The following is a 27,630-nucleotide window of genomic DNA, read 5'->3' on the forward strand; positions in this document are numbered from 1 at the left end:
ACACACACACACACAAAAACAGGCAAGTAAACAAACTGGGGCCTGTTGCATGAAAGTAGAATTAAGATATCTGGCAAATGTTAGAAAGTAGGACTTAACCTATGCTTCTAAGTTCATCCTGACTTAGGAACACAAATATCCAACATCAAACCAGGATGAGGAGGTGGGGCTTGGTCAATCTAGGTGTAATCCTGGTAAATTCACATTTATGTCTCTTTGAAGTTGACCCTGGGGTCAATCACTGATTTACTGATGCAAAAATGGAGAGGAAGTGTGTCACCAAGCAAACAGCAGCTTATAATGAAAACCTATGAAGAGATTCGTAAAAAAAAGATGACTTTAACTTATTAAATATTAATAAGATCAGAGAAAAAGCCTGGCAGATAATCACAGACAGACAGAACACAATATAAATAAATACTCATTTTAGCAAAATAACTTGTTTTATACTGTAAACTGTAAACCTAATATATAAAAAAGCACTTTTCCCCTTTGTTGTACTTATTAGTTTTTGCAAATGAGCTCCTTAATTACTTATCACTGCTCCACTGAAACCATCATATTTTCACTTTAAAGAGTACCCCAGCAGAGGTAAACCTCCTTCATGTTCCCTGGAGGACATTTGATGTGGATCTGTGTGGCCAGTGAAGGTGATTCAGTGACATTTGTGTGCTATAGCAGCCTATGGCCAGTAGATGGTGCTAGGCTACTCTGCTTATACTGTATGTTATTGAAGGGGTGTTACCTGCATTAACATGTACATGACAGTGTGAATGAAGGAGTTGTGGTAAAATATTTTCTTGGACTTTATACTAGACTTATGCAGGTGGAGAGTTGGATCCTTTGTGATGAGAGGGAATTTTCTGTCGACTGCTCGGATGTGGAGTGCTGAGTGTGTTGTCTGGGTTTTGCAGGTTATTTTACTTTGCCTAATTTGAAATATTCATCCCCCAATATTATTCCTCTGGTTCCGTCTCTGTATTCTCAAAGTCCACATTTAATTTGTTTTAAATGTAACAAAATAAAATATTTTCTGATTTTAAACTCATAAAGAACACAATACAACAGGCTCATGGTTGCTTTGTAACAGTATTGGTTAGTTATCCAGTAGAAACACTGTGGTGATTGTTTTTTATTGTTTGTGTATGTGAATGGAGAATTGTATGATTTTTCTCTCTGAATTCAGTGAGTGGCACTTTGTTTATAGTGATTTTGTTAAATGGATAGTTCAGTTTTGAAGTGTGGTTATATGAAGCACAGACACTGACTTTACCATCCATACCTCTGGGACCAAGAGACGTGGAGGCACAATCCCACTGAAAACATGGCTGCCAGGACTTGACTTAACTCAGGGGCTAAAGGTTTTTCAATAAGATATACAATAACCACTCAGGAGGAGAGAGAAGTCGAAATGTAATAGGAACACTCTGCAGAGCAGGAACTATAAGGGGAAAAAACTATACTTATCCTTTGTCAACATAGGACACACAAACGGGAAGAAAGGGAAAAGTTAAAAGGTACGTTCGAAGTTCGCAATCATACATCCAGTCCAGTAGATGGTAATACACATTTAAGATGTGCTTGATAAATTCAACAGAATAGGAAAAATAAAATAAATGAATACTTCCTGTGTGTGTGACTTTATTTTCTTTCACTTCCGGTTTAAGTAACGAATGAAAACACAGAGGAGAGGAGGTTGATTTCAAGCTGAATTGACCCAAAATGGGTAAGTAATTTTTTTTTCCATGACAGTAGTGGCGCGGTTAAAATAACTATATTCTTGTTACGTTAATAATGCTGCCCCACATTATTGTTTGGTACCGTTTGGTACTACGATACTAGCTACCCGTGAAGCTAGCTAAACGCATCCTCCTGCACTATACTAAAACCTCTATAATATGAAACACCGTACCGTCCATCCATCTTTTACCGCTTTATCCTCCACAATAAATTCGCGGGGGGCACTGGTGCCGATCTCAGCTGACATAGAGCGAAATGCTGGGGATAGGTCGGCAGTCCATCACAAGGCCTACCAACCACCATCTCTCACACTCTCACCTACGGTCAATTTAGAGTGTCCACTTTGCCCTAATCCCAAAATCTGCATGTTTTGTGGACTGTGGAAGGAAATTGGAGAACCCGCACTGACGAGGAGAACTTGCTAACTCCATGCAGAAAAGGCCCCTAACACCGTACCTAACTTATTTAAATAAACAACCATCGTCATCTGTATGTACCAGTATGAAAACAACATAAGACATGACTGACAGAACGCTTGCTAATACCCCCAATTACTCTCATGACATGTACTTATTGTGGACCTTAACAGCTCATTTTTCCTAGCGTTTAAATTAATATGTCATTTTAAATGATACATTTTCACGAACTATTTTTGAATCATATGTGATTACATTTACATCAGTCAATGACTTGTAAGAAAGTGCTTGTGTTGCCACACATTTGTCTTTGGTGACTGTTATTTATAATGGCTGTATGTTGTTACAGCTGTGGCCATAAGCTCAACATGTCCAGGCCTCTACTGTGGCAGGATGACGGTCAATGGATCTGTGGAGGGAGAATGTGGGGTGAGTACTAAACAACATCAGGTTCCATCAAGTGGAATTCATAAACTTGTTATCAAGACATTGTGTATTCAACATCGTGAACTTGGAGTTTTCACTAAACAGAGTGAACAGGTCAGCGAATTTAAGTTTCTAAATATCGCAAACAACCCCAAGTAGGTGTGGGATGTCTTGTTCCATGCCGCACACAACCTGACCGATTCCTGAACACTGTTTTTGTTGTTGTTTTTATAAATGCTGCATTGTCATACCTGACAATGTAGTGTGGTCTACTGTATTCAGTTAGTCTGTGTGTATGTGTGAGAGAATCAGAGGTGGCGGTCAGTGTATTGGAAACACAGAATTCCGTCTGTTCATTTTGCCATCACAAGAGCCACACTCACGCACAAAACGACCCCAATGACAGAACAAACCAGAACTTTGCTGGACTATTATTTCTCAGAGAGTGGTATTTTTGTGTGTGTGTGTGTGTGTGTGTGTGTGTCCATCAGTCACAAATGATGCAAATTGTGACTTGCATAAGGTCAACAACACAGACGTGCTTTCAGGTTGGGTTGTTATAAAGCAGATTTTTGGGTTCTGGCAGGAAGTGGGTAGTTGTGTTGTAATTTGCTGTCATTGGTGTTATGGACGTTTCTGTTCGACATGATCAAGTGGTCTGACTCTTCTGTGTAATGTCTCTGGTCCTATCAGGTGTGCCCTCGTGGAGAGCGGGCCAACCTCCAGAAGATATGCCAACGCTGCACTGAGTCACCTGAACTCTACGACTGGCTCTATCTGGGATTCATGGCCATGTTGCCTCTAGTTCTACATTGGTTCTTCATTGAGTGGTACTCGGGGAAAAAGAGGTGGGGGTCACACACAATGTCCATGTTTTAAATAGGTTCTAGTTTCCCATATACTCTGTTCAGACTGTTCATTCTACTGATGACTGCTGAATGTCATTAATACTCGTTAAGAAAGTTGTATTCAGGTACTGAATCAAAATGCTGGACTCAAGTGCGCTGAATTTTGTTGACATGTAGAATAACTCATTATAACTATATATTATGTGTCGGGCTGCATTAAATCAATTTGGACCATGAATTATAATATTTCCTTGTTGTGTGTTTAGTTCCAGTGCTCTCCTGCAGCACATCACAGCCATGTTGGAGTGCAGTGTGTCAGCTGTGGTCACTCTGCTGGTCATAGAGCCGGTGGGGAAGCTCACTATCCGTTCCTGTGGAGTCCAGATGCTCTCAGACTGGTACACCATGCTGTACAACCCTAGTCCAGACTACATCAACACAATACACTGCACGCAGGAGGCCGTCTACCCACTGTGAGTTCATGAATGAATGATGATAAACAAACAAACGAAAGAAAACATGCCTGAAAAGGAGTCGGACTCTTCTACACTATTTAGTATCACTATTAATTGCTCATAGTAATGCTTATTTACAAATCGCTACATAGAGTGTATACAAGTGAGCATACCCACACCTATACACATTTACATGTTCGTAAACGATATAAATAATGTATGTTTACCTCATGTAAACCATATGTTTGAACATGCTTGGACACTCCATATAGAAATGTAGAAAGTTTTTACCATTGTAGTGGCAACATTTATTTATTTACATTTGTTTATCAACTATTACCACTCCAAGAAACTTTTCTTCATGAATTCTTTAAATGTCACACCATCTAACTGTATGTGCCCCCACATCGTGGCGTGTTTTCTTCAACTAAACTAAAATTAACATGTACCAAAAAAATGGCAGTGAAACGATTACTAAATGAATCATCAACTATTTTGATTTCAATTATTCGGTTTTTGTAATAATTAATACAAGCTTTCTGATTTTTCAGCTTCTTAAATGTGAATATATTCATTTGACAATTTCCTTTATCTGATATCTGTAAGTCTGTAATGCACCTCTGGGACAAGCTCTATAATACTGCCCTTTTCTATTGTTTGTTCCTCAGATACACCATTGTTTTGATCTACTATGCATTCTGCTTGGTGCTGATGATGCTCCTGCGCCCCCTGTTGGTGAAGAAGATAGCCTGTGGTCTGGGCAAATCAGACCGCTTCAAGAGCATCTATGCTGCTCTATACTTCTTCCCCATCCTCACTGTGCTGCAGGCTGTGGGAGGAGGACTGCTCTGTGAGTTCACCCCCAACCCATGTTTTCTTGGTTATGCCACGAAAACACCAACCACGCGTTATCATTTTTTAAGCATATAAATGTTTTAACCCTTAGAACACACAGCATTTAGGCTGTTTTTTTCCCATTACTATGTTTAAACGTACCGTATGTACAAGTCCATAAGAATGTGCAATATAGAGTGTCTTATATCCTTTTTTTTCTAGCACAACCTAGGCAATCTGATGGAGTACTAAATGTTTAAATTTGGATTGAATTTGTGAAATTTGGAAATATGTCACAGTTCTATGTCTATTTTGTGACTTCTGCACAATTATTGCTACTTTATATCACTTCTAAATATTTGATATAAAATGAATTGTAACTTTGACTGAACAACACATAAGAAGAAGAAAAAAACACACACACACGCTATAAACACACACCCCCGGGATGTCCACGTCAGGAGTTGTGTATTGTTCCCATGGCAATTTACCAGCGGCACAGATCTGTGCATAGTCTGCATATAGCAAGAAACATACAGCTGAAACATTACTAGATTAATCGATTACTGAATTAATTGTCGATTATGTGTTTCAGTTTCTTATATGTGAATATTTTCTGGTTTCTTTGCTCCATATAACAAAGAAATCTGAAAAAACTGAATCATTTTGGTTTGTGGAAAAAACAAGACATTTGTGAATGTCATCATTTCCAGGTTTGACACTAATCAGCATTTTTTTTAAATATTTTCTGACATTTTATGGACCAAACGATTGCCCTGATAAACTGTGAAACTAACCGACAGATTAATCGATTATGAAAATAATGGTTAGTTGCAGCTCTAGCTATATGCAGACATGCCAATATTATTCACACCACGTAGTGAATGGAAGCAAAAAGTGTGTGATATCTGTGCAGCACTGAGTGACGGTGTTTGTCTTTTCAGACTATGCATTTCCCTACATCATGCTGGTGCTGTCTTTGGTCACTCTGGCTGTTTACATGTCTGCCTCTGAGATACAGGTAACAACACACATTTCAATAGGATGTTTTTTTTACTTTTATACTTTGACAGTCCTTCAAGTTAAAGTTCACCTACTGACACATCGTCAGGGCTGAGAGAGTAAGAGAAAGCGACCTTGTCTCAATCTTGTCTCAGGCTGGTTCTCATGATACTCTCCGTTTACATTGGGAGTGACATCATCCCCGAGTTCAGGCTAGGCATTGTTGGCTTATGTGAGCAATACCAAGTGGTAACACTCTACATGGTATTTTGGGCACACCGTTAAATAATAAAAATGATCTGATGACTGACTTTTGATAAAAGTTCTATTAACGATAAAAGTAGCAGTGTTTGTATGGTGGCAGCCAATCTCGGGATCTTAAGGGCAATTTCTGGTAAACATAAATAATTCAAAAATAATGATGAAATTGAAATGATTGACACACTGTTGGTTGTAAGGCACAAACACCAGTAACATGAGTGTATGCATATGTGCTTCAACATACTGAAGATTTCTTTCCATTCACCATCAAATTTTCACCATCAAATTTTTCTTTCAAGTATGACTTCTTTTTTTATTTAAAAAGCCCACGCAGAGCGCAGACTCAGTCAGTGAACTGAAATATGGCTGAACGGGTTGTGATTCGGCTCACGATCACAGGTTTTCAGCATAGAGTCAAAAGAAATTGTCTGATTTTTAAGAGAGTGTAGTTGTGTAGTTACACATTGTGTCAGTCCATCTCAAGTTAAAAACGTTTATTAATGAAATCGAAATGTACTACCTTGTCATTGCATTTTATTATTTAAAAAAAAAAACACACATCTCGGTGTAAATGAATCCTAACCTCACTGTTGTGTTCTCATTCACAGTCTTTTAAAACCCTGGTGGCCAAGAAGAAGCGTCTGGTGGTGTTGTTCAGCCACTGGCTGCTCCACGCCTACGGGATCATCTCCATCTCCCGACTGGACAAGCTGGAGCAGGACCTGCCGCTGTTAGCCCTCGTGCCTGGCCCCGCCCTCTTCTATATTGTCACCGCAAAGTTCACTGAGCCAAGTCGCATCCTGTCTGAGGGCAGCAATGGACACTGAGCTTGCCTTTGGTCCCAGTTGTACATGCTGTAAAGCTATAATGACAACATCAGAAGCTTAGTACACGTCTGCTCATTATTTAACTTTAAGTTCAGGTCAGGTGGATAAAAAGGATGCGTTCCATTTACAGAACTGGGAGTGAAGTCTGAAAAAAAAACAGGGCTGCAAATGTATCTCAGGCTAGCCATTGTTAACTAGCGTTAGCAATACCAGTCAATTGCAATGCTAGGTAGCAACATGGCTAGCATTAAATTAAGAACAGTACTATGTGTACAAGTGATTTACAGTGAAACAGACGTGGTTAAATATCAGTGCTCGTTTGGTCTTGGAGTCCCGTGGCGGAGTTGGAAATCCAAGTTCGTTGGAGTTCTGACTACAAATGAAACACACCACAACATTTGTAGGTTTCATTTTGACGGTAGTTTCTTGATCTTTTTACCTGTTGACATCATTGAAAGATCTCTAAACCACGTCACACACATGTTGCAGTTGAGGGGAGACCCCATGAAAAATGACTTTGACTAAAGTGAGAACTGCTCACGGAAGTCTGACTTATTCTCTGACATGGAACACTTTTAAATTGTGTCAAGTGATAGAAATAACATAACTTAGACAGATAAAGGACATGAGGAAAAAAAACCTTAATGCTTTATCTCTACAGACTTTCATGTGACAAAGCCAAAGGTTTACAAAGTGACATCAACTGCAGTTAAGGTGGAATAGGCTGAATTTCTCAAGTGTACACAATGCAGTCTGTGGTTTTGGAATGTGAGCACAAACTAGTGCATATTTGTGTATCTTACTGAACTTAAAGAGATTTCTTTTAAACCTGAGCTTTATGTTTATAAAATGTGTGTGTACTTGTGAATAGTATTTAATAGTATTTCAAATTCAGAGTGAGCGCTGAATGGTACTAGTGCTGTTGTCGGACTTGCTCCAAAACAACTATAGCCATTTATTAGCTTGGATAAGAACTTTTAGTGGACTTAAAGCAAAATATTGCAGTTGCCTTATAGGATCAAAAGTACTTTTTAAGCACTATTAACTTTTTAACACACATTTATAAATGTAGATTAAACAGTCCTGAAATTCCCCTTTTAAAGCTACAGTAGGCAGTATTGCAGGAAATGTAGTTGATTGTTCAGTTTGTTCACAGTTCAGTAACATTGTGGGATGGCGACTGACCAATAACCACATTTATGTTTTACCTTAAAACTCATTAAGATTAAAAGTCTCTTAAACGGTGTCCTGGACATGACATGGATACAACCATTACAAAAATATACATACAAATCTCCTTAAGACAGGAAAAGTCAAGTATAAAATCACATCAAGCAATTTTGTAAAATATCTAAAGCCAGATGTTTTCTACCTCCAAATCAGTTAACAAGTGTTCAATGAGACCAGATCCTTCAGTTTCAGACCATTTTCAACCGCTTTATTCAATCTCTGAAATGTTGATCTTACTCGGATCACTTGGTTTATGTGAAATTGTATTATGTAATTATTGAACAACAATGCCTCATAAAGAACTCTACCTTTTATATTATTGTATATGTGTCTTGTGCTGTTTATTTTGCTGTAATCCCTCCAATGGTTTTCTTGGACAATGACGTGTAATATTGTACATATGTGAATGCTATATGTGAATATCAGTGTGTTGATGTTCAGTTGGATTTGGTTCATGCAGAGTGAGTCTGTTGAGTCGACTCCGTCACAAATAAAATAAGAATAACATCCATCCAGATTGATCATGCGTGACTGTAAATCATATTTATAGAGTGACTGAAAAGATTGAGCTGCAGGTTTTAACAAGACTTTATTAATCTCTCATGGTAATTCATATAGGCTATATTCAGAAAGGATAACTGACCTATCCCAGATTAATGCCTACCCTACTTCTTGATAATGGACAAAACTGTAAACAACAACACTTTTAAAATGCTGTATACGGACTAAAATACTTAAAATTTAAAAATAATTTGTTCCAACCTTGGAGCAACCCTGACATGGCATCGCCATACACACAAATAGCACCTCGTACAGCACGTGATATTTGTTTCACAGTCGATCGGTACACACAGTACTGTTTATTCATAGCCGCAGACATGCTGTCACATAATACCATGTAGAGTGTTATTGACTGAGAAAGCCAACAGTTTTTCTCAACAGGCACAAGAGAAAAAACTCTCTGACAACCAGACTCAAAGATGTGCAGCATGGGGTTTCGCCATTATGACTCACACGGCGGTGTAGTGGCTAGTATTGTTGCGTCACAGCAAGAAGTTCGAACACATTGGGCAGATACTCCGCCAACCGTATCCCAGAATGTTTTGCATGCCAGCAGGATAACTAGTAATGTAACCGGTCATGCTGTGTTCCATTTACATCGGAAGTTGGAACTGGGAATGACATCACTCCCAAGTTCACCGCGTTCCAGTTGAGACTAAACTCTAAACTCAGGTAAGGTCTCCCGTACGGCCTTACAGTGCCTTGAGAATATGTATGTTGATTTGGCACGATACAAATAAAACTGAATTGAATTGAAACACAAATATATCAACATCAGGTTCATCTATAGCTGCTAAATAATGTTTTCTGGAGTTCACATATGAAAACTGCTAAATCTATTTCTTTAAGTCGTGTATCGACACAGGTTGATTTTAAAATGTGATTCATATGGAACAATACCCAGTTTTAAACCCAGAACACATGTTCATGACAACTGTAGTGGATGACCCACATATTTGATTTGGCAGATTTTTACACCGGATGTCTTTCCTGATGCAACCCTCCTGTGTATCTGGTCATAGGACCAGCACAAGGTCAGAAGAGTGGGTGTGGTCCCCCAATTTAGAGTGTCCACTTAACAATGAGCAATGAGGATAGGGTACTTTGCTCAGGGGTACCCCAACCCTTCAGTTATGACTACTGTATATACTGATAGTAATACAAAATAAATGAAAATAATAATTAATAATAACATAATGCCAAAGACATGCGTTTTGTGAACAAACCATTTTTAATCATGTGCATGATACTCAGCACAAAGAGACCCGTCTCCCTCTGCTCTAGTTCAACCCCAAAAATCAGTGACAGGACTACATGATGTAAACATTAGTACAAAATAAACAACAACAGACGTAAAACATGTTTGGCTGCAAAAACATACCTGAAACTGTATTTACCATCAAAGGTCAAATCAAAGTAAACTCCTCCCCTTCACCTACTCCCACACTGTTACACATTCAATGGATCAACATTCCTTCATCCAGCTTCCTAATATACATTCAGATGCAACAGAACGCTCAGTCTACGAGCAAACGTAATTCTATAGATATGATAAATGTGAGCGTGTTTGTTCAACTTCAGCACTTCAGAGATATACTTGCCTGGAAACACACATGTGATATGTTTCTGCAGTACATGGTGGAAGAGATTGCATGTGAGGCAACATTTGCTCTCTCGTGGACAAAACTTACAGCAACTACATGATAACAGTAGTAAAAGCTTGTGGATACATAGTATTATTATAATAATAAGTTTGGATTTGATTAAAATAAGTAATGAATGATGGACAGCCCAGACAGTGTTTATAGTGTTGCATATTTTCAATATGTTATATGAATTTCTGAGGACGTGCACAACAAATGCAGTATATGTCAGACAGAAAGTATATCTTTGGTCTTCATGTTAATCCCACTCGGATAAAACGGAGTGACCGGATAAGACACCTTCGTTCAACTGTTATTCAGACTATAGGCATTTCATCATTTTACAAAAAAAACTCAAAACAACATCCAGTGTATTTTGCTGACAGCCGGGTAAAAGTGGCAAACCCGAGCGTTCATTTCACACAGTAAAAGTCAACAATGTTCATTCTCAGTTGGTACATCAAACAAATCCCATTCACATTCAAATCCAGATGTAATTTCCACTGATCCACAGTCCAGTGAGAGTTAGCTACACCATCACAAACCCCTGGCTCGCTACAGGGTTTAACAAGATGATGACAGAGAAGTGTTATTTTCATGCATGAACATGAGTGAGTTAACTGCATAATCTCTTTAGCACTCCAACACATGTTTTCTGCTAAGGTGTTGGAGTAAATTGCTTGTGTTGACGCCTCTAAGAACACTCCACTCTGCACCTGCTATTACTTCCACAGCTACTTCTTTAGCATGCACTTCAGTTTTATGTGCCGGTCTTACGGTATATGAAAGATTCATATCCTGACAGTTTTAAGTATGAACCCGCCCAGTGCGAACCAAGATTTTCCTACATGACACATGTCTGATACATTTTATACTAAAAGCAAACAACATAAGGAGCTTGTATCCATTTAACACATTTAAAAAAAGTTCTGTTTTGTGCCAACTTATTTCCCATCTTTCCATCAATGTGACTCATCATAAATCCCCAGTGTATGACATGTAAACATTTTGCAGCATAGTTTCACAAGAACACACGATGTACGCTTGTAATTAAAGGGATAGTCCAGGATTTCTGCCTCGATCAGCAAGTATTTGAATCACGTCGTTGAACCACATTTTTCTGACAGATATATTTTTGAAGATATTTTTTTTATAGTCATGGCTTCATAACTTAACAATAGGATACAATTGCATTGTTTCAAACTGTGATCTTGATATAATACCAATGTCTTCTTCAGTCTTTATCACTTTAACACGTCTGCAGTGCACCTTTGCTGTGAAAGATCATAAAGTGACACAGTTAGAACTGGCCTTGTTGCTTTCTTCCTATTGTGTCGCATGTTGCTTCACTGTGGCATATTGCAGTTAGTGTTAGTTTATATAACCCAGGCCCCCTTTACACACAGCATTAAAATGTTACCGTGAAAGCGGCGTCTGATCTGTATCCAGTAACAGAAAACGCGTCCTAATGCCAGGTGTAAAGGGGACCACAGACTTACTGATGGAGGCAGCAGTAGACTCCTGTGTTCTGTTTTTGTCAGAGGGAGACGACATAATCACAGTGTACACGCACCTCTACTTCAAAAATCCCAGTCTATCCCTTTAATGATGGGTCGTTATTATTATCAGTTATATTACTGATGTGCTTGCACAATCACATTAAAGCAACACTATGCATCTTTTTTGATGGCGATTCTGTCGTTGACACTCTGCACCTGAACCTCTGTCCTTGCACTATTTCACTTTAGTGAGTGTGTAGGAGCTAAGATTCATTTCCAACCTTAGCGGGAAGATTGTGATTAACATGTGAGCCAAAAACTCAAAAATCAATTTGGCTACGTAGAGCTGCAACTAGTGATTATCCATTAATCTATGGATTATTTTCTCGATTAATCTTGTTTGGTCCATAAAATGTTTTTCGTGTGTTTCTCGAACCTGTAAATGATGATAATTAAAAATATAATAATAATTATAATATTATATATAATTATAATGATTTTTTTAAGATTTAAAAAGCTCAAAGATCAGGTTGAAACTACAACTGATTAAATGATTTTTTTGTAAAAATGATGACATGATGCTGAAAGCTAATTATGGAAATTTATCAATAAAGCCAAAAAAGAAAAGAAAAAACTACGGCACCTTCCTTTTATGATTGTCAGAGACTGAAACTGCCACATTTAGGCTCAGGAAGTTCAAGAGCAACGCTGAACTGAGGTGAGTAAAAAAGACAGTGCTGCTTTAAGTGATGTACCGTATTTTAAAGTGAAAGGATCCTTACGGAGACAATTTTATATCCTGAGCATTTTGATTCTTGGCTTTCACTTTTGTAGCCTTTGACTCGAGAACACAAACAAACCATGTCAAGGGGTTTGTTCCCCTTGCTTCAAATCACATGACACCATTCTGCCGAGTCAGCAGTGGCAGGACAACAGCTCCACCTCTGCTTAATGAGACAGAAGAGGACGAGTGAACCTGCTTCCTGTCCATCGGCCACTAAACCAGAGCAGCACAGCGCTGTTCACAAAGCTGCCTCACTAAAAGCACACACCCACTGCATGTTCCAATCATAATATCCTGCCTTTGTATAGAAGTAATGAAGCAAAAGAAAAGACCAGGCTCCACTGGTAGTCCATTCTCATTACTTCTGGATGTAGATGATGATGATGCACAGAGCTCCCACCAGGCCCAGAGCCTGAATACCCAGAAACCAAAGCAGCAGCCAGAAGAAGACGATCACCACTGGCTCCACTATCTTGTCCCCAAAGTACATCTGGCTGAAGCCCATCCCCCGCAGGCACTTGTTGAGCATCCCGAACAGAGTCCCCATGCGCTCACAGTCATCTAGCTGAGGCCGTGTGGTGGGATCGTCCACACGGGGCCACGCAGCACTGGGGTCACTGGGTGGTCCAGGTCGTGTCCGTCTAACATTGCCCTGTGGAGACAAAGTTCTAATAATGAACAGATTCTTCTTGCCTGTTGCAGCCCATTAAAAGAGAAGAACATCTAACTCTAACTAGTAAAAGAGCAAGAGAGACAGTGTATCTGCAGTATTTCAGCAAGTTCAATTTAAAAGGGTGCCATCAACAAGGATAGTTAGTACATCTGGTATATGTATTTAACATCTGTATTTCAACTACAATTATTTGGTCATTTGTATTTTTTTATACAATGAAAATGCATTCATATTTTGAATCAAAATACTTGATGATTTTGGTATTTTTAAAATAATGTAAAATGCTGTCATTGAAACAATGTGATGACATCATAAGATAAAATGCAAAGTGCTGCTGCAGATTGGACTCCATGGTGTTTGTTGCCTAGTTTCGTTTCCGGACCTGGTGAGATCACATCTCAGTGCAAGGCGAGTAACTTAATATAGCTCATTTATTTTAAGTATCTGTTTAGTATAACATTAGGTGTTCTTTGTAGAAGCCAAGTTATCTTTGTAGATGCTAACTCACTGTTACAAATACTAAATCATTTATTATTATCATAAAAATACTTCCCCTCACTGTTAACTAGCTGTGCAACGATGAATTCAGAACAGGCTACAATTAACGTTAGTAGTTACTGGTTCCATGTTCTTTCCGTTTTGTAGTTTTATTATTGAATATGCCAGGCAACAAGTCGAGAATGTCACGCGCGACGGAACATCATGGACACATGAATAAACACACATGGAGTCTGAGTTGACTGTCTAGAGCTAGACTATATCTCTGAGTTCTATCGGATGCTGAAACATGTTTTCTTTGTCAAAATGTCATAAAAAAAAAAAGGAAACGAAATGTATGATGATAATGGGGGCGGGACTAGTTAAGCTTTGCTTCTCCCGCATTCCCTGTCGGTTATGTATATTGTGTGAACTGCACTGTTATGTGATGAGTGATCTAAATGTCATGACCGAAATAAATAAATAAATAAATAAATTACAATGTAACATGAATACAAACATTTCCCCCAAAATGAAATAAGAATGACAAAACTTTAGAACTTTGTAATAGTAACGTTCATCATTTTTTATTAAGAGCCTGCAGATGCCCTGGAGAGAGAGAGAGTGTCAAAGCTCACACTGCTGTAACATGAAATACGATTAAATGCATTTGAATACGAAATCATGTGATGATCAGTGTTAAGTATTGTGTGCAGCTAAGGAATGTAGTTTCTGTGATTAGATCTAAGGACGCAAAAAGAGAACATATCATCATCATATGACATGTCAACATATGATCTCATCACTCTGAATGGAATGTTAATGCTCAGTATGGTCAGTAACTATTGCATAATGCTCTTCTTATTACACATGTAATGATATATGAACACAGACCGCAGCTCAGCTTCCCCGTGCAGTAAGTTATTACAGGTAAATACGACATGGTCCAATTTAGCCTAATTTATTTGTACCATGGTCTTTATTGGCGTCTGTATTACTTCAAACACTCGATTGCAGGATGTCTTAATGGAGTTTAAAAACGATTTGACACTTTGTTTCACGCGTGTCCCGTGCTCGAACAGCTAGGTTAGCATAACTCTGCTCTGCTATGTCATGTCGCCGCAGTTACCTGGTGTCGCTGGTGTTGGAGTGTGGGCTGCCTAGCACCGGGGACCGGCAGAGCAGAGTGTCCGCCTCCTCTCCGGTTCACTGACGGTGGCTCCTCAAAGTCACGTCGATGAAAGACATGCTGGTCGTTTCCCGGCAGCGTTACAGTGGACATTTTTAGCATAAGGAAGAGACACTGACAGCTGTGACGGTCGAAACAACAAACCGACACTTTATTTTGCGGGTCTACACTAGGCATTACGGTACAATAGCGCAAGGACTCGTTTCAAAATAAAAGCCATTTTTGCTGAAAGTGAATAGATAGATTGATAGTGCGTCAATAAACAGGCCACATCATAAATTGATACGCTGATATCTTATCATACCGATGCAAGCCCAACTCATGAATTTAACTGTTCATCATTTATGAGCTAACAGGATGTGAAAAATCGCGCCAAGCAGCAAGTTACTTTTATTTTGAAATCAGACTCTTATCCTAATATCTGTAGTAAATAATCCGGAAGCATAGTTTTGTTTGTTTGTTTTTTCCAAACTTTATTTAATCCATGAGCAATATACTAGACATGTGTGCGACCAAGTTATTTAACCAATCAAACCAAAATAAATACGTACAAACTAAAATCAAATACATATTAAATAAACACATTTTTTCTTATGTCATGATCATGAAACCTCCAAATCTAAAAATGTTTCCCTTGTTTATTTTTACCCAGAAGCATTGGTGGATAGCCAATTGTCTGGGAATCTTCACAGCTCTATTCTCCAAAGGAATTCATTCCTAAAACAATGGCAGGTAGAGGTTGGGTCCATGTAGCTCCAACAGGCTGTTCTATCTGCTTTAAAAAGATTGTTAAAAATGGATTGAATAAATGTAAATGTTCCCAATTTTATATTAGAAATTGTTAATTTACCTTGTTTACTTTTATTGTTATATTAAATATAAGTGAAGTTAAAATGTTTTATGATAAATGAAAGATAAATAATGATTATACCATTCAGGTGAATATAAATAAACAAATGACAAGGCTGGCCCTGATGTTGTGACTTCTTCTTCTGACTGTGAGGCATGGGATTACACTCTACTTGTAAGAAGTGTAATCCCAGCTAATCTGGGATTCAGTTTCACACTGCACTATGGGAGCACTTTTAGTTTGCAGAGGAGTGGTAATACAGAAAAACGGATGTCTGTTGAAGGATGTATCTGCTGCTCCTTGTTCACATCTTCCAGTCGTTTCTGTTGGCCGTCCGCTCCTGTCCAGCTCTATGTGTCTGCTCGTATGGAAACAGTGGAACAGCACAGCTCAGGTTGAGTTAGACTAACTTCATTCTCATCTCTGTGTTTGTGTTCAAGTGTTTCCGCATGAATATAACTCATTATAGCCTGTTACTGTCTTTTCAAATCATGACACCTGTTATGCAAATCACTTCATAGCATCACATGCAAATTAGTTTACATTGTGGACAAAAGTGTTTATCACAAACATTTGACAGAGGCTAAACAAAGGTCAAAAGGTTAAAGACTTCTGAAAAGAGTGAAATTGGTTTCAATAAATAAATCAGAAATCAATAATTTAATAAAAAACAAAATACCACTTAGAATATAATGTAATATATAATGTAGTGGCAACTGCACTACCATAACAGTTTAAAGGACATAACAGTATGGATAGTATGGATTTTCTGAAAGAGGATTAAGGCTACATGTGAAATTGTTTTTGGGAAACAAAATTTAAAAGACAAGTCATGATTTTGAGTTTTAATCCAGAATTCTGAGATAAAACTCCTGAGATTAAAGTCAGAATTGTAGGTTTTTTTTGTCAAATGCCACTTTCAAAAATAATAATAGAAAAAAATGTAGTCTCAGCCAGATCGTCTGCGGTGAGTTCACGTCACCGTGCTGTGTGATGCTGAATTTTGGATACTATCAGCAGATAATGAATACATATCAGGTAGTCCTGAAACACTCTATTCCATCATAACATCATTATGACAGAAACACAGGTGACATGAATTTTTATTTTATTTATATCTTGGTTCGGACCAGGCTAACCGCAAAGTTTTCGCGCAACAGACTGCAGGTGAAAACAACAAGGACAAGAAGTAGGTGTGGGCAGATAAAAACTAAACAAAGATCAGGAAGTAGAAAATAATGCAGGGATTGAAAAAAAACCCAACATAATTAAAACTGCACCCTGACACATACAAGACATTCCTTTTTTGGTGTTTGAAGCTATAGAGTAGTTGTTCCACATCCGCTCTGGATAAATGCATGTGCCATCTGACTAAATACAATCACCAGGAGGAATATGCCAGTAAGATAAAGAAGGTAAACAGTGAGTTTATGTAATAGATGTGTTTTTTAGGGAATGTTTAGGTGAGTATTGCTCCCACCAAATGTGCCAAATTCACACAACATGGCTTTCAAAGTTAGGGGATCACTGTGTATCCCACACAACATGCCATACAGTCTTGTCTAATGAAATTCTGTTTTACAGTCCAGGCTTTAGCTATGGTCAGTCTGTCCTGCTCTCTGATTGGCACAGCTTTTGTATACATCCAACATGGCAGACACCGAAGTGCAGTTGTCTTTCAATTTGGCTGTTGCTTCCTCTTTAACTGCCGTTAGACACCATTACTAGATAGCCATCACTCCTGGAAAACTGCAACAAGCACGTTTGTTGACATGTTTTCTGTCATTTCACATACTTCATCAAGATCATGAGATTGACATGCAGTCTAGCATTAGCCAGGCTAATCGTCACCTCAAATCCGAGGGCCCTCTGTGTGGAGTTCGTATGTTCTTCTTGTGTGTATTCTCGTGGTACTCCATCTTCCTCTCACAGTCCAACGACATGCAAACTGCGGTTAAGTTCCCTGGAGATTCTAAATTTAGCATAGGTGTGAACGTGTGTGTTAATTGTTGTTTGTTTTGGTCCTGTGATGGACTGGTGAACTCACTGACTGTACATAAAAACGGATGGAGCCTTTCCTGTGATGAAGCCTCAGAATTCACGGTTTGACTGGTGTGTTTTCTTCACCCAAGAGGGCTCTGTTGTAATTGAACAATATTTATTTGACACCTCAAAAGAAACACACTACGATAAAGCAAGGACATAAGCGCTGCTCCAGGAGGCAGGGATGAATCAAGTCAGGTCTCAAGTCTTTGAGGTATTATTGAGCTATATGTGGCAGGTGGAACTATAGTGATAGTCTCCAATTGGCCATCTGTTTTTATATGTCAATGACCTTTTTCTGGTCAATTGGGATGTCTCTTTCAATGGAGAGTAGCATTAGGTCAGAGAGACTATTTTCCCCACACCATTTTTTGAGATTCAGTTTTGAGAATTACCACTCTAACGAAGCCGTTGTCAATGGTATAGTCGCATAAGTTTTGAGGAGCATGGTCAGACTCGGAAAAACTGATTCCACATCATTTTCTCCAAGCCACTTGAGTGCAGCTGTGACATTGTTGGACAGGAGTGCATATGATGAGTGGAATACCTTGAGCTCAGTGATAAGGTTTTTCTTCTTCTACATCATAGAACTGGCACATATTTTTGACAGATGCAACAGCTTTGTCATCTAGTTTACCCTTCCAGTGAAGTGAGACAGTAAGACAGTGAAGACCTGATAGGATTGACCCAGTAGGCTTGTCATTTTTCCCCTTGAATCTTCGGTGTAACTCATGGGACATCTTGTCAAGGAAGGTAAAGAACACCTTTCCCTGGTAGTGCTCTTCTAAGTCTTGGGCTTGGTATTCTTCTGTAGCTGATTTAGAGCTATACTTGTACTTTTGAGGTACCTTCCTGTGTCTGGCTTGTCCAGGTATTTCTTCTGGCACCTCAATGCCTGCTGCCTCGGCTTTGCTTTTGTAAAAAGGACCTTGAACTCCTCATCTGTCCTCATTGCCTTCACTCTTTGTATGACCCCTTCGACGATGGTGTAGGATGCTGTCAAGATTCTTTCTCTGAAGCGTACCAGATTTTAGACATTTCCCTGGTAGTTTTTGGACATTAACCCACGTTTTTAAGATTGTTAAGTATTTTTAACTGATCTACAGTTCGGCATTGTTTGGCTTGATTTTTGTGTCGGAGTGTGACTGCACTAGACTTGTAGTCAAGACCGACTAAACCGAGACCAAGACAATAACAATACCAGAGGGCATCGAGACCAGGACAAGACCGAGACTGCCAGTAATGTGTAATAATGTAAGGCAGTGATTTGGGGGGGTGCATATGTTGAAGTCACTGTTGACTGTACTAGCTTCATCTGGACTGTCACTTTAAGGCCTTATATATATGCATTTCATTGACAGGCTGGTGCAGTGCAGTGACTCTGGAATCTTAGTTGTTCCCATCAACGTGCCGGCTGACACAGTTAAACTGCGTCTGGAGAAAACCTTGATCTCCAGGTTGCCCCGGGCAGCATTTTACAACCTTTCAGAGCTGCAGTTCTTGTGGCTTGTCTACAACTCCATCACATCCATCCACCCCAGCAGCTTCGTCAACCTCAAGTCCCTGCGAGAGCTGCGTCTGGACGGAAACCTCCTGACATCCTTCCCGTGGGAGGGGCTAAGGGACACACCTCAGCTCCAGACTTTGGGTCTTCACAACAACCGTTTGTCCAGCCTTCCTGCTCACGCTGCTCTCTTTCTCCTCAATATCACCTGCCTTGACCTGTCCAGCAACAGGTGGGTCCACATGCTAGCTTACATATGTAAGCTTGTTCTTTCTTTTTCTGATTCTTTTTAGCCACCAAATATTGCTTATTCAGTATGTTTTTTGTGTTTTACAGTTGTTGGGCTTTTGGGTTTGTCTGTTACTGTTACTTTCCCCTTAACCATATTTTGTCTTATTTGTTCTATGTGTCTTATAAAGTGTTTTGAGGCTCTTGTACCACAATTCCAGTGAGGTATTGTATTGCGAATGACAAATTAACAGATGCTGATCCTATCTTTTTCTTGCCTTTCCTTGTCTCTCTTCTCCTCATCATTCATCACCCTGTCACTCCTCAGGCTGACGATGTTACCTGCTGAGCTGCTGGACCTCTGGCTTCCTCTCCCAGGACAACAACAGGAAGGACAAGTAAAACGACGAATATTGGGTACAGTGTGTTTTACAGTGAGTTTAATACAACAAGAGGTGAAGAAGAGAGTGCAGGCAGGGTGCAGGGGGTGAGCAAAAGGGAAAGGGAAGGTCTACAAGATGGCTATGAGACCTGCTATGATGTATTGCTTGGAGACAATTGCACTGTATAAAAGACAGAAGGTAGAGGGACAGTTCAGAAAATAAAGTAAGCGTCAAGGTTGAAATGGTTTGGTCACGTGCAGAGGAGAGATAATGATTGTATTGGATAAAGGATGTTGAAGATGGAGCTGCCGGGCAGAAGGGAAAGAGGAAGACCAACAGAGAAGGTTCATGGATGTTGTGAAGGAGGACATGACAACAGTTCAGTTGGTGTAACAGAAGACACAAGGGAAAGGGCAAAATGGAGGCAGATCATCCATTGTGGTGACTCCAAAGGGAGAAGCCGAAAGAAGAAGGTTTGGGAGCAGTCAATAAGCAGCTAAATTCATGCAGCCCAGAAAAGATAACACAGGGGCAGCCCATGGCCAAGCAGAAAGGGAACTTGAGTTGTAACCGTGCAGGGTTATCGGTTTGAGTGCAGGGTACAATACCTTTGAGTGTAGTACCCCATCCCAATTGCTCATTGACCAATTTCCTTCAACTTAACTCATGGAAGACTCCAGGGCCTTCTTAGCTGTTCTTCAAAACCTTGATAGCAAAAAGTTCACGCCTAAATCCTACACACAGGTCTGGACATTGTCAGGCTGATGCTTTATATCCATTCATAAATGTCGATGGCATTGTCCACCCAATGACACAGTTCAAACATGACAATGCTTCTGACAAAAGTGTACTGCATACCCAGGTGTCCACGACAACCCTTGGTTGTGTGACTGTCAGATCTTCACGCTGATGTCCTTGTCCATGTCCCTGGGGAGTCCCATTGCTCTCATGGATCAGCTGCTGATGTGCAGCGAGTCAAAGGGTCAGTCAGCAATGCTCTTGACCAAGGCTGAACTGTCCCGCTGTATGAGGCCCTCAGTCCAGCCTGCAACCACCAGTGTGATTTCAACACTGGGCAGTAACGTAATTCTCCGCTGTGACGCTAGAGGCTATCCAACACCAACCCTGACTTGGATCAAAACTTCATCTTACACTGGTAAGCAATCCATGGTTAACCAGCTCTTTGGTGATGAGGTGATGTTACTGTGGTCAGAGCATTCCCCTCACTACTAATTTGGTTCTCTGTGCAGATTGTTGCCAGCAACACCTCCTTGAGAATTCTGAACAGTTACCAAGGACATTGGACAGCTGTAAGTGGTGCTACTGTGTCTCTGTCAAATTGTATTTTAGGCTTTACTGTGTAGGGGAATGGGCTTTGCATTGTGGTGCTGTAAACTGTACATTTACTTTTAGTTAGTAAGATTACACTTTAGTGAAACACCCGACTGCATCTCAATCTCATTAGAGATTGAAAATGGGACTGGAATGGGCGTAAAGGCACGACTATCAGACGTAGCTCAAAATGCCTCTGTACACAATTGGATAGACCTAAAACGGTGATCCGGATGACGTATATAGAGTGACGGAAAATGTGTCAACAAATGTGCTCATTGTAGTTTTCTGTTTTCTAGGAGCTAAGGTGCGACTTTCAATATTTTTATACTAAAAGGTGATATTATTTTCTTACTATGGAAAAAAATATGTCCACATTCATTTAACTGTATAAATAATAATAACACTTTATTAAGCCCCCCGTCATATTCACCCCAGCATTTTGACAACAATGTCAAAACGACCAAGACTTTCAGGTGCCCAAGGAAGGAAAAAAAGAAAAGAAGAGGAGGAAAAATGCGACAAAGACAGAGGTACAGTAAAGATAATGTTATGAAAATATTTTTCTGTTTCAGAACTTTTAGCCTAACATTAGCGTTAGCTCGTTTTAGCGTCAGTTCATGTTATAGATAATAATACTCCCACCTTATACTGTATTTCTCACAAAGAAATATAAGGTCTTTACAAATGTCCCTAACAAATTCTCAGGGACATTAATCAAGATTAGCTCTATTCAGATCTATTTAGATCTATTCAGCAGGTCTACATTTTTATTTTTATTTATTATTGGTCTATTCCTTTCACACACCTTTATATATTAGAGTCGTAAGCCTTGTTGTTTTTTGTGTTACAGTTCAGTATACATATACATCTAAAGTGTGTTTATAGTGTTAAACTTTACATCCATGTTAAAGTGCACATCCTTAATGTTAATGCATTCCCATATGTTATATTATACTGCGGTTTACTGCTTCATTGAATTCTGCTAATCAGTATTTCCCTGTAATGGCAAAGATTAAATCTCATCTAATTTGCTTATCAGAAGTAATGGCACTGTATATCATTCATGTACAGTACAGTGAAATTAATGCATCTCTTAGGTTTTTCATTTTTATTATTTAATTGTATTATTAGACTGTAACACCCAATGGTGTCACTTACTCCTCTTCTCTCTTCAGATGCGCTGTTGATATTTCTTAATCCTGGGCCAGACATCACCGCTTCAACAGCATCAACTGATCCTCCTGTCGCCTCCACCTCCGAAGAACCCATTGATGCAGCATCAGTAATTTGGGCTGCACCAGTAGACCCTGCTGACAGAAGGACGGCCCAAGGTGTCAACATGAGTATTTTAACAGACACATAGTCAATGGGGACATAATCAGAAGAAGCTGTCTGATGTACTCAAAAAAGGATGATGAGAGCTTACATTGCTTCTGCTACTAAATGTTTTCCAAGAGAGATTACAAACTGAATATGGAAGGACCAAAGGACTGGAAAAATGAAAGCCACTTGCTCAAGGTCCATGAGGATAGCCAGGAGCATAATGCTCACATGGCAACATGGAAGGACTTGGAGGTCCGTTTTGCGAAAGGCTCACAAAAGATAAACAAGCGATGACACTCGCTGAGGCTGAGAGAAAAAGGTGGCGCAACATTCTACATCGATTGCAATATTTCAGTCCTTAGCTGAAAGAAACATAGCTTTAAGGGGGTCCACAGACACATTAAATAAACCAGACAATGGCAAATTTCTAAAAGAGGTGGAGCTCATGGCCAAATTTGATCCAGTAATCACACAGCAAGCCTCTGTCGGCCTCAAATCCCATCAGCACACACACAGAGCCACCAAAAACAATACTTCACTCCCGCCGTCAGGTCCTAACACATTCCTAAGAGATCCTAACAAAGTCCTAACATAGACCTGGTGGGGACACAACCGGCGATCCTCCAGTTACAAGCCAAGTTCACTTTCCACGGGCTGCCCAAAAGCACTCTTAAGTGCCGAAACCCGGGATTGAACCAGGGACCTTCAGATCTTCAGTCTGACGCTCTCCCAACTGAGCTATTTCGGCACAACAGGCTTTTGGAATAATCATATTATCCAAAATAATAAGGCAAAATAATTGTTATGTCACGTAGTGCTAGAACTGTATAATGAAAAAGCATTGTAAGCGGCTACCAATAGTGAGAGAAGAAAAAAATAATTTTGGCATAGTAAAGAAATCTAGATATCTTTTGATGTGTTTATCTTAAGTTATTTAATTTTAGTTGAAAATTGCTAATTTAGTGCACATGTGAAAAGTTTTCAAAACCAAAGCCATTAAAATGGCTTACTTTATTGAAGTGGTGGGTGATAGATTAAAGATCAGACATGAGAGAGAGACACACAGGGAGGGGCATGCACATGCACCACTTATAACGAGAGTCTATGGTAAAGACTTTTGCGACCTAAAGGAAATATGTCACTTGATCGGCACTCACTGTAAACGAGTAAAAGAAGACTACATTTGAATGCAGAGTAGTCATGGACTGTATAATGTGTAGCCTTTTTTAATTTAAATTTAACATTTTATAATTTATGTACTTCTTCATAGTACCCTCTATTGACTATTGTTGATTTGTATCAACAATAGTCAAGAATAAATAAAAAACTGCTTAGGGCCCCATAAAAGCTTGGGCTGGCACTGTTTCTTACCCTTACCCTAATACACATGTGTCAAACTGGTGGCTCGGGGGCCACATGTGGACAATCGATTACATGCGGTCCCCCAGCCCGCCCATTACTGTGCGAGGTGATGGAATAGAGACAGAATATAAGACAAAATGTATTTGCCGGCAATATTTTTATAATAGTAATAAGACATTCGGTTGTAATCATTGCTTTATTAAATGTATTACACTCAACATGAAATTACATATATTTAAGCTGTTTTAATCACAATTATCCTTTAATTTAAATAGATTTAATTCTCCATTTTTGTGCATCATAAATGTGTTTTTATTGTGAATCATTTTATATCAAAACAAGCACTTTTACTTTGCAATTCTGTCTAATATCATAATGAATATCTTATATTGCCCACCAGCTACTAAATAGGACTTTTTTTTCCCCTCTATGTTGGCCCCCGCTTGACTAGATGCTTATTGGCCCCCAGGTCATTTGAGTTTGACACCCCTGCCCTAATATCAAAATCTGTGTTCCACCAAGTGGAATGGTTCAGTTTAGTACAGTCTGTTACATTTTTTTTGCATTATATTTAGTGTTTACAAGTGGCGGTTGCTGGTCTTTGAAACAGGGTAAGCTCATTTCAGGCCCAGTTATGTATATGGTACACCAAGGGAAGGAATCTTTATTCAATACTTACATTTCATTAGTTAATCATGGATTTAATAATCTCATCCCAGGAAAGTAGCTTTTTACTACTTTTTATTTCAAACATTCACTGTATTAATTAATTCTATAAAATAAAATAAATGTCATTCCACAAGCCCTGTCTTGGCAGTTTGTAAGTTAAATAGTATTATGTGTTTTACTGTCAAAAAAAAAAGGACACTCACTTCATCACTTCCGGGTAATGGCATTTGGTTCATTCCCTTTCCCTATGGAGTGTGGGATTGATAAAAGTGTTTCATGTTTTGTTTTTGAAAATGTAAATGTGTGTTTTCAATGGTTCGCACTTCCAGGCCACCGTATCCAGGCCACCCTTGATAGCGAAAAAATACTGATGTAAAATGTGTCTGCGTCCGAGACATCACGAGTACTGAAACACATTAATTAATCACAAGGAACTAGCTTGAAACTATTTTTTTTAGTTGGTTGTTTCCTGTTTCAGGAAATGTCTGTTTTTTATTTTAAATGACAAAGGAAAATATTGTGTAGGGTAATTTTTGTTTCAATATAGAGAAGGTCTCAGTTAGCAGTCATGGAGTAAAAGCAATATCAAATATTTAACATCAAATTTGGAGGACAATTTACATGGTGTCTGGTAAATTGCCTAAGAAAAGTGTGTTTTTATGTTTCAGATATGCAGGTATCTCAAGTGGGGGTTTGCTGGTCAATCATCAGCCTCAATGGCCTATCATACAAGGATGCAGGTGAATATCGCTGCCAGGCGAGGAATGGCGCCGGAGCATCTGAAGCCCTGATTAAACTGAAGGTGGAGGGTGTCACAAGACTCTCCCGTCTCCCAAAGAAGAAATCTCAAAAGACTAAACTCAAACCATTGTTTAAAAACAAGAACCTGAACCCCAATCCAGCTCCAGTCTCAACCCCCATAGGGAAGAAGAAGGAGATGCTCCAGAACATCACACCACCTTCTTTTAATAAGACCCAGACTGTTCTTCATGTAGTGTCCAAAGGACTTCCCATAGATGAGACCATTAAATGACCCAAAAAACACAAAGAATAAGAGTCATTCATCATGTCATCAGACAACTCCACATCTGTTTTGTTAGAAATATGCATGAAATATGATGCAGATGGTCAGGGTCTGTGACATTGGTGTTTTCACATACTGAGCTTTTTTGTGTCACTGTGCTGCAGAATAAAATGGAATTTGTTAATAAGTTATCCTGACAAATTGTCTTAACTGTAAAATAGTTTTTAAAAAGAGCACTCAGAGATCACAGACACTTGTCATCTGTGTACCGGTACCTGAAATATTTATATTTTGATCGACTGGATCCAGAAGACTTGAGCTATTACCATTTTACAAAAGCATGACGAAAGTCATCCTGATCTGTTAAGATGAGATTTACATATCTGAACTTGTTCAATGGGACGTTCCATGTTATATTTAAATGGCTGCCAAATTTCGTAATATAATTTAGGCTGGTGGTAAGGTTTCTTGATCTCGATCGCATGATCGTTTACCCATCACAGAAAACTCAGATTGATCAAAAACACTAGACAGAAAGTTGCTAACAGAAGGACAAACTTAGATAAACCCACATCGATGAAAACATAAACCTGCTTGGGGAAGTAAATACTGTATGTGTGAAACTTGGATATAATGTTTTGTTTCACAGCAGAGGCAGGAGATGGTATGAAAATGTCCATCCATCCATTTTCTACCACTTTATCCTGCACATGAGGGTCGCGGGGAGCCCTGTGCCAATCTCAACTGACATATGGTGATAGGCGGGGTACACTCTGGACAGTTTGCCAGTCCATCGCAGGGACACAACCATTCACTCTCACACCTATGGTCAATTTAGAGTGTCCAATTTACCTAATCCCCATATTACATGTTTTTAGACTGTGGTAGGAAGCAGGAGAACCCGGAGAAAACCTAAGCATGGGGAGAACATGCAAACTATGAAAATCTCATTGCACAATTTTTACACTTAAAATGACTTGAAAACACATTGAAATAATTTTTACATTTCAGTAACACACGTATAGATATTTTGCATTGCAGATGCAGGTTAGAAATAATGTAAATATAAATTACATACGGGTAACATTATTTCTGGCCCTTGGTTTGTCTACGTCAGTGTGGCCTTCTGGAAAAAAGAAAAAAAAGCCCAAAAAAAGCCCACCCTGGTAATAAATCGTAGCGAGAGACTTCCCTTTTAAATAAATCAATAGCAAAAACTGCACATTTTCAAGTTGCTCACATGAAATATGGACAATTTTCCCTTTTCTTGACTATTCCCAGGGCCTTTATTGTGATAGGGGACAAAATCATATCTCATAAATGACACTGCTTTTTGGTTGCATATACTGTAGGAAATCTTTAACCTCAGTTCAAGGAAAATGGGAACAAGAGCAAAAATGCTTTTAACTGAAATCACTGAAAGTCTTTGTACCATTATAAATTAATTCAAGAGCTATGCCATTCAACAAATTACACATTTGAGTTTTTATTACATATTTAGATGGTATCCAAAGATGTTTTTTAAAAAATGAGTTTATAAGATTTTGTTTAATGTTTTTTTAATTTGAACAATCTGAGCACAGCATTTTTACTTATATTTTTAATCTAGAAAATACACCCAGTACCTAAAAGTGTGGGGCCAGTACTTTAAGCATTTACTGTATTCCTTTGAATAAGAAAGTAAGATGTTTTTATTTTCCAGGAGTGCTACTGTAACAAAGCAGAGTGCTAAAACACACAGAGAGAAATACGAGTTGCTTTGTGTTGCAGTTATTGTCAATATTTATAACCTCAATCTTTTTTTCCATTCCAAAGTGTTTAAGCAGCTCACTAAAATATGTGGCAGCAGTCGAGTATATGGCTAAAAATGAAAACTCTAACATGCCTTTTATGGTACACAAAGTCTCATGAGTGAGTCTGGGTTGCTGCTTTTCCAAAGTTGCATTTTTGGGTAATTACAGTGTTAGCATCTGGCCAACTGACTTCATTCTTGCAACACTTTTGCACATCCTTTCCAGGCCAGGCTTCATGTTTCTAGATAATT

The 27,630-nt window shown here is 39.0% G+C and overlaps 3 protein-coding genes and 1 non-coding gene across 7 annotated transcripts; 2 read left to right on the plus strand and 2 right to left on the minus strand.

Annotated features, from left to right (window-relative positions):
• The first annotated feature begins 1,654 nt into the window (after positions 1–1,654).
• On the plus strand, positions 1,655–8,550 carry LOC122782413 (jnk1/mapk8 associated membrane protein). Its single transcript, XM_044046727.1, has 7 exons — positions 1,655–1,726; positions 2,506–2,585; positions 3,276–3,430; positions 3,697–3,903; positions 4,554–4,735; positions 5,664–5,740; positions 6,591–8,550. Exons 1-7 carry the CDS (start codon positions 1,723–1,725, stop codon positions 6,807–6,809), a joined length of 924 nt encoding a protein of 307 aa, XP_043902662.1. The 5' UTR covers positions 1,655–1,722; the 3' UTR covers positions 6,810–8,550.
• A 1,262-nt stretch (positions 8,551–9,812) lies between these two features.
• Positions 9,813–15,042, minus strand: fam241a (family with sequence similarity 241 member A). The gene is made up of 2 exons (XM_044048201.1): positions 14,806–15,042; positions 9,813–13,178 (listed from the first exon to the last, which is right to left on the minus strand). Exons 1-2 carry the CDS (start codon positions 15,040–15,042, stop codon positions 12,885–12,887), a joined length of 531 nt encoding a protein of 176 aa, XP_043904136.1. The 3' UTR covers positions 9,813–12,884.
• A 904-nt stretch (positions 15,043–15,946) lies between these two features.
• On the plus strand, positions 15,947–25,770 carry lrit3b (leucine-rich repeat, immunoglobulin-like and transmembrane domains 3b). 4 transcript variants are annotated; one of them, XR_006361929.1, is made up of 8 exons: positions 15,947–16,109; positions 19,120–19,494; positions 19,819–19,907; positions 20,736–21,029; positions 21,124–21,183; positions 21,644–21,738; positions 22,384–22,539; positions 25,231–25,292. XR_006361929.1 is itself a non-coding variant. In XM_044046898.1 (6 exons), exons 1-6 carry the CDS (start codon positions 16,000–16,002, stop codon positions 25,593–25,595), a joined length of 1,293 nt encoding a protein of 430 aa, XP_043902833.1. In that variant the 5' UTR covers positions 15,947–15,999; the 3' UTR covers positions 25,596–25,770. The 4 variants fall into 4 exon arrangements, 1 of the variants encoding a protein (XP_043902833.1); XR_006361928.1 differs by having other exon boundaries at positions 22,384–22,850; positions 25,231–25,284; XR_006361927.1 differs by lacking the exon at positions 25,231–25,292 and having other exon boundaries at positions 22,384–23,120.
• On the minus strand, positions 23,207–23,279 carry trnaf-gaa. The gene has a single exon. It is a non-coding gene; the product is annotated as a tRNA-Phe (tRNA).
• Positions 25,771–27,630: the final 1,860 nt, after the last annotated feature.

This window comes from Solea senegalensis, linkage group LG16 (genome assembly GCF_019176455.1).
Source record: "Solea senegalensis isolate Sse05_10M linkage group LG16, IFAPA_SoseM_1, whole genome shotgun sequence".
Classification (NCBI taxonomy): Eukaryota; Metazoa; Chordata; class Actinopteri; order Pleuronectiformes; family Soleidae; genus Solea; species Solea senegalensis.

Bases quoted from the DNA above. Each gene is read 5' to 3' on its own strand.
- LOC122782413 (XM_044046727.1), top strand. The intron at 2,586-3,275 runs GTGAGTACTAAA...TGGTCCTATCAG, and splicing joins CTGTGGAGGGAGAATGTGGG to GTGTGCCCTCGTGGAGAGCG. The intron at 4,736-5,663 runs GTGAGTTCACCC...TTGTCTTTTCAG, and splicing joins TGTGGGAGGAGGACTGCTCT to ACTATGCATTTCCCTACATC.
- fam241a (XM_044048201.1), bottom strand. From the start codon at position 15,042: ATGCCTAGTGTAGACCCGCAAAATAAAGTGTCGGTTTGTTGTTTCGAC. The intron at 13,179-14,805 runs GTAACTGCGGCG...TTGTCTCCACAG, and splicing joins TCCAACACCAGCGACACCAG to GGCAATGTTAGACGGACACG.
- lrit3b (XM_044046898.1), top strand. From the start codon at position 16,000: ATGTATCTGCTGCTCCTTGTTCACATCTTCCAGTCGTTTCTGTTGGCC. The intron at 19,908-20,735 runs GTACAGTGTGTT...CTGCATACCCAG, and splicing joins AGTAAAACGACGAATATTGG to GTGTCCACGACAACCCTTGG. The intron at 21,184-25,230 runs GTAAGTGGTGCT...TTTATGTTTCAG, and splicing joins ACCAAGGACATTGGACAGCT to ATATGCAGGTATCTCAAGTG.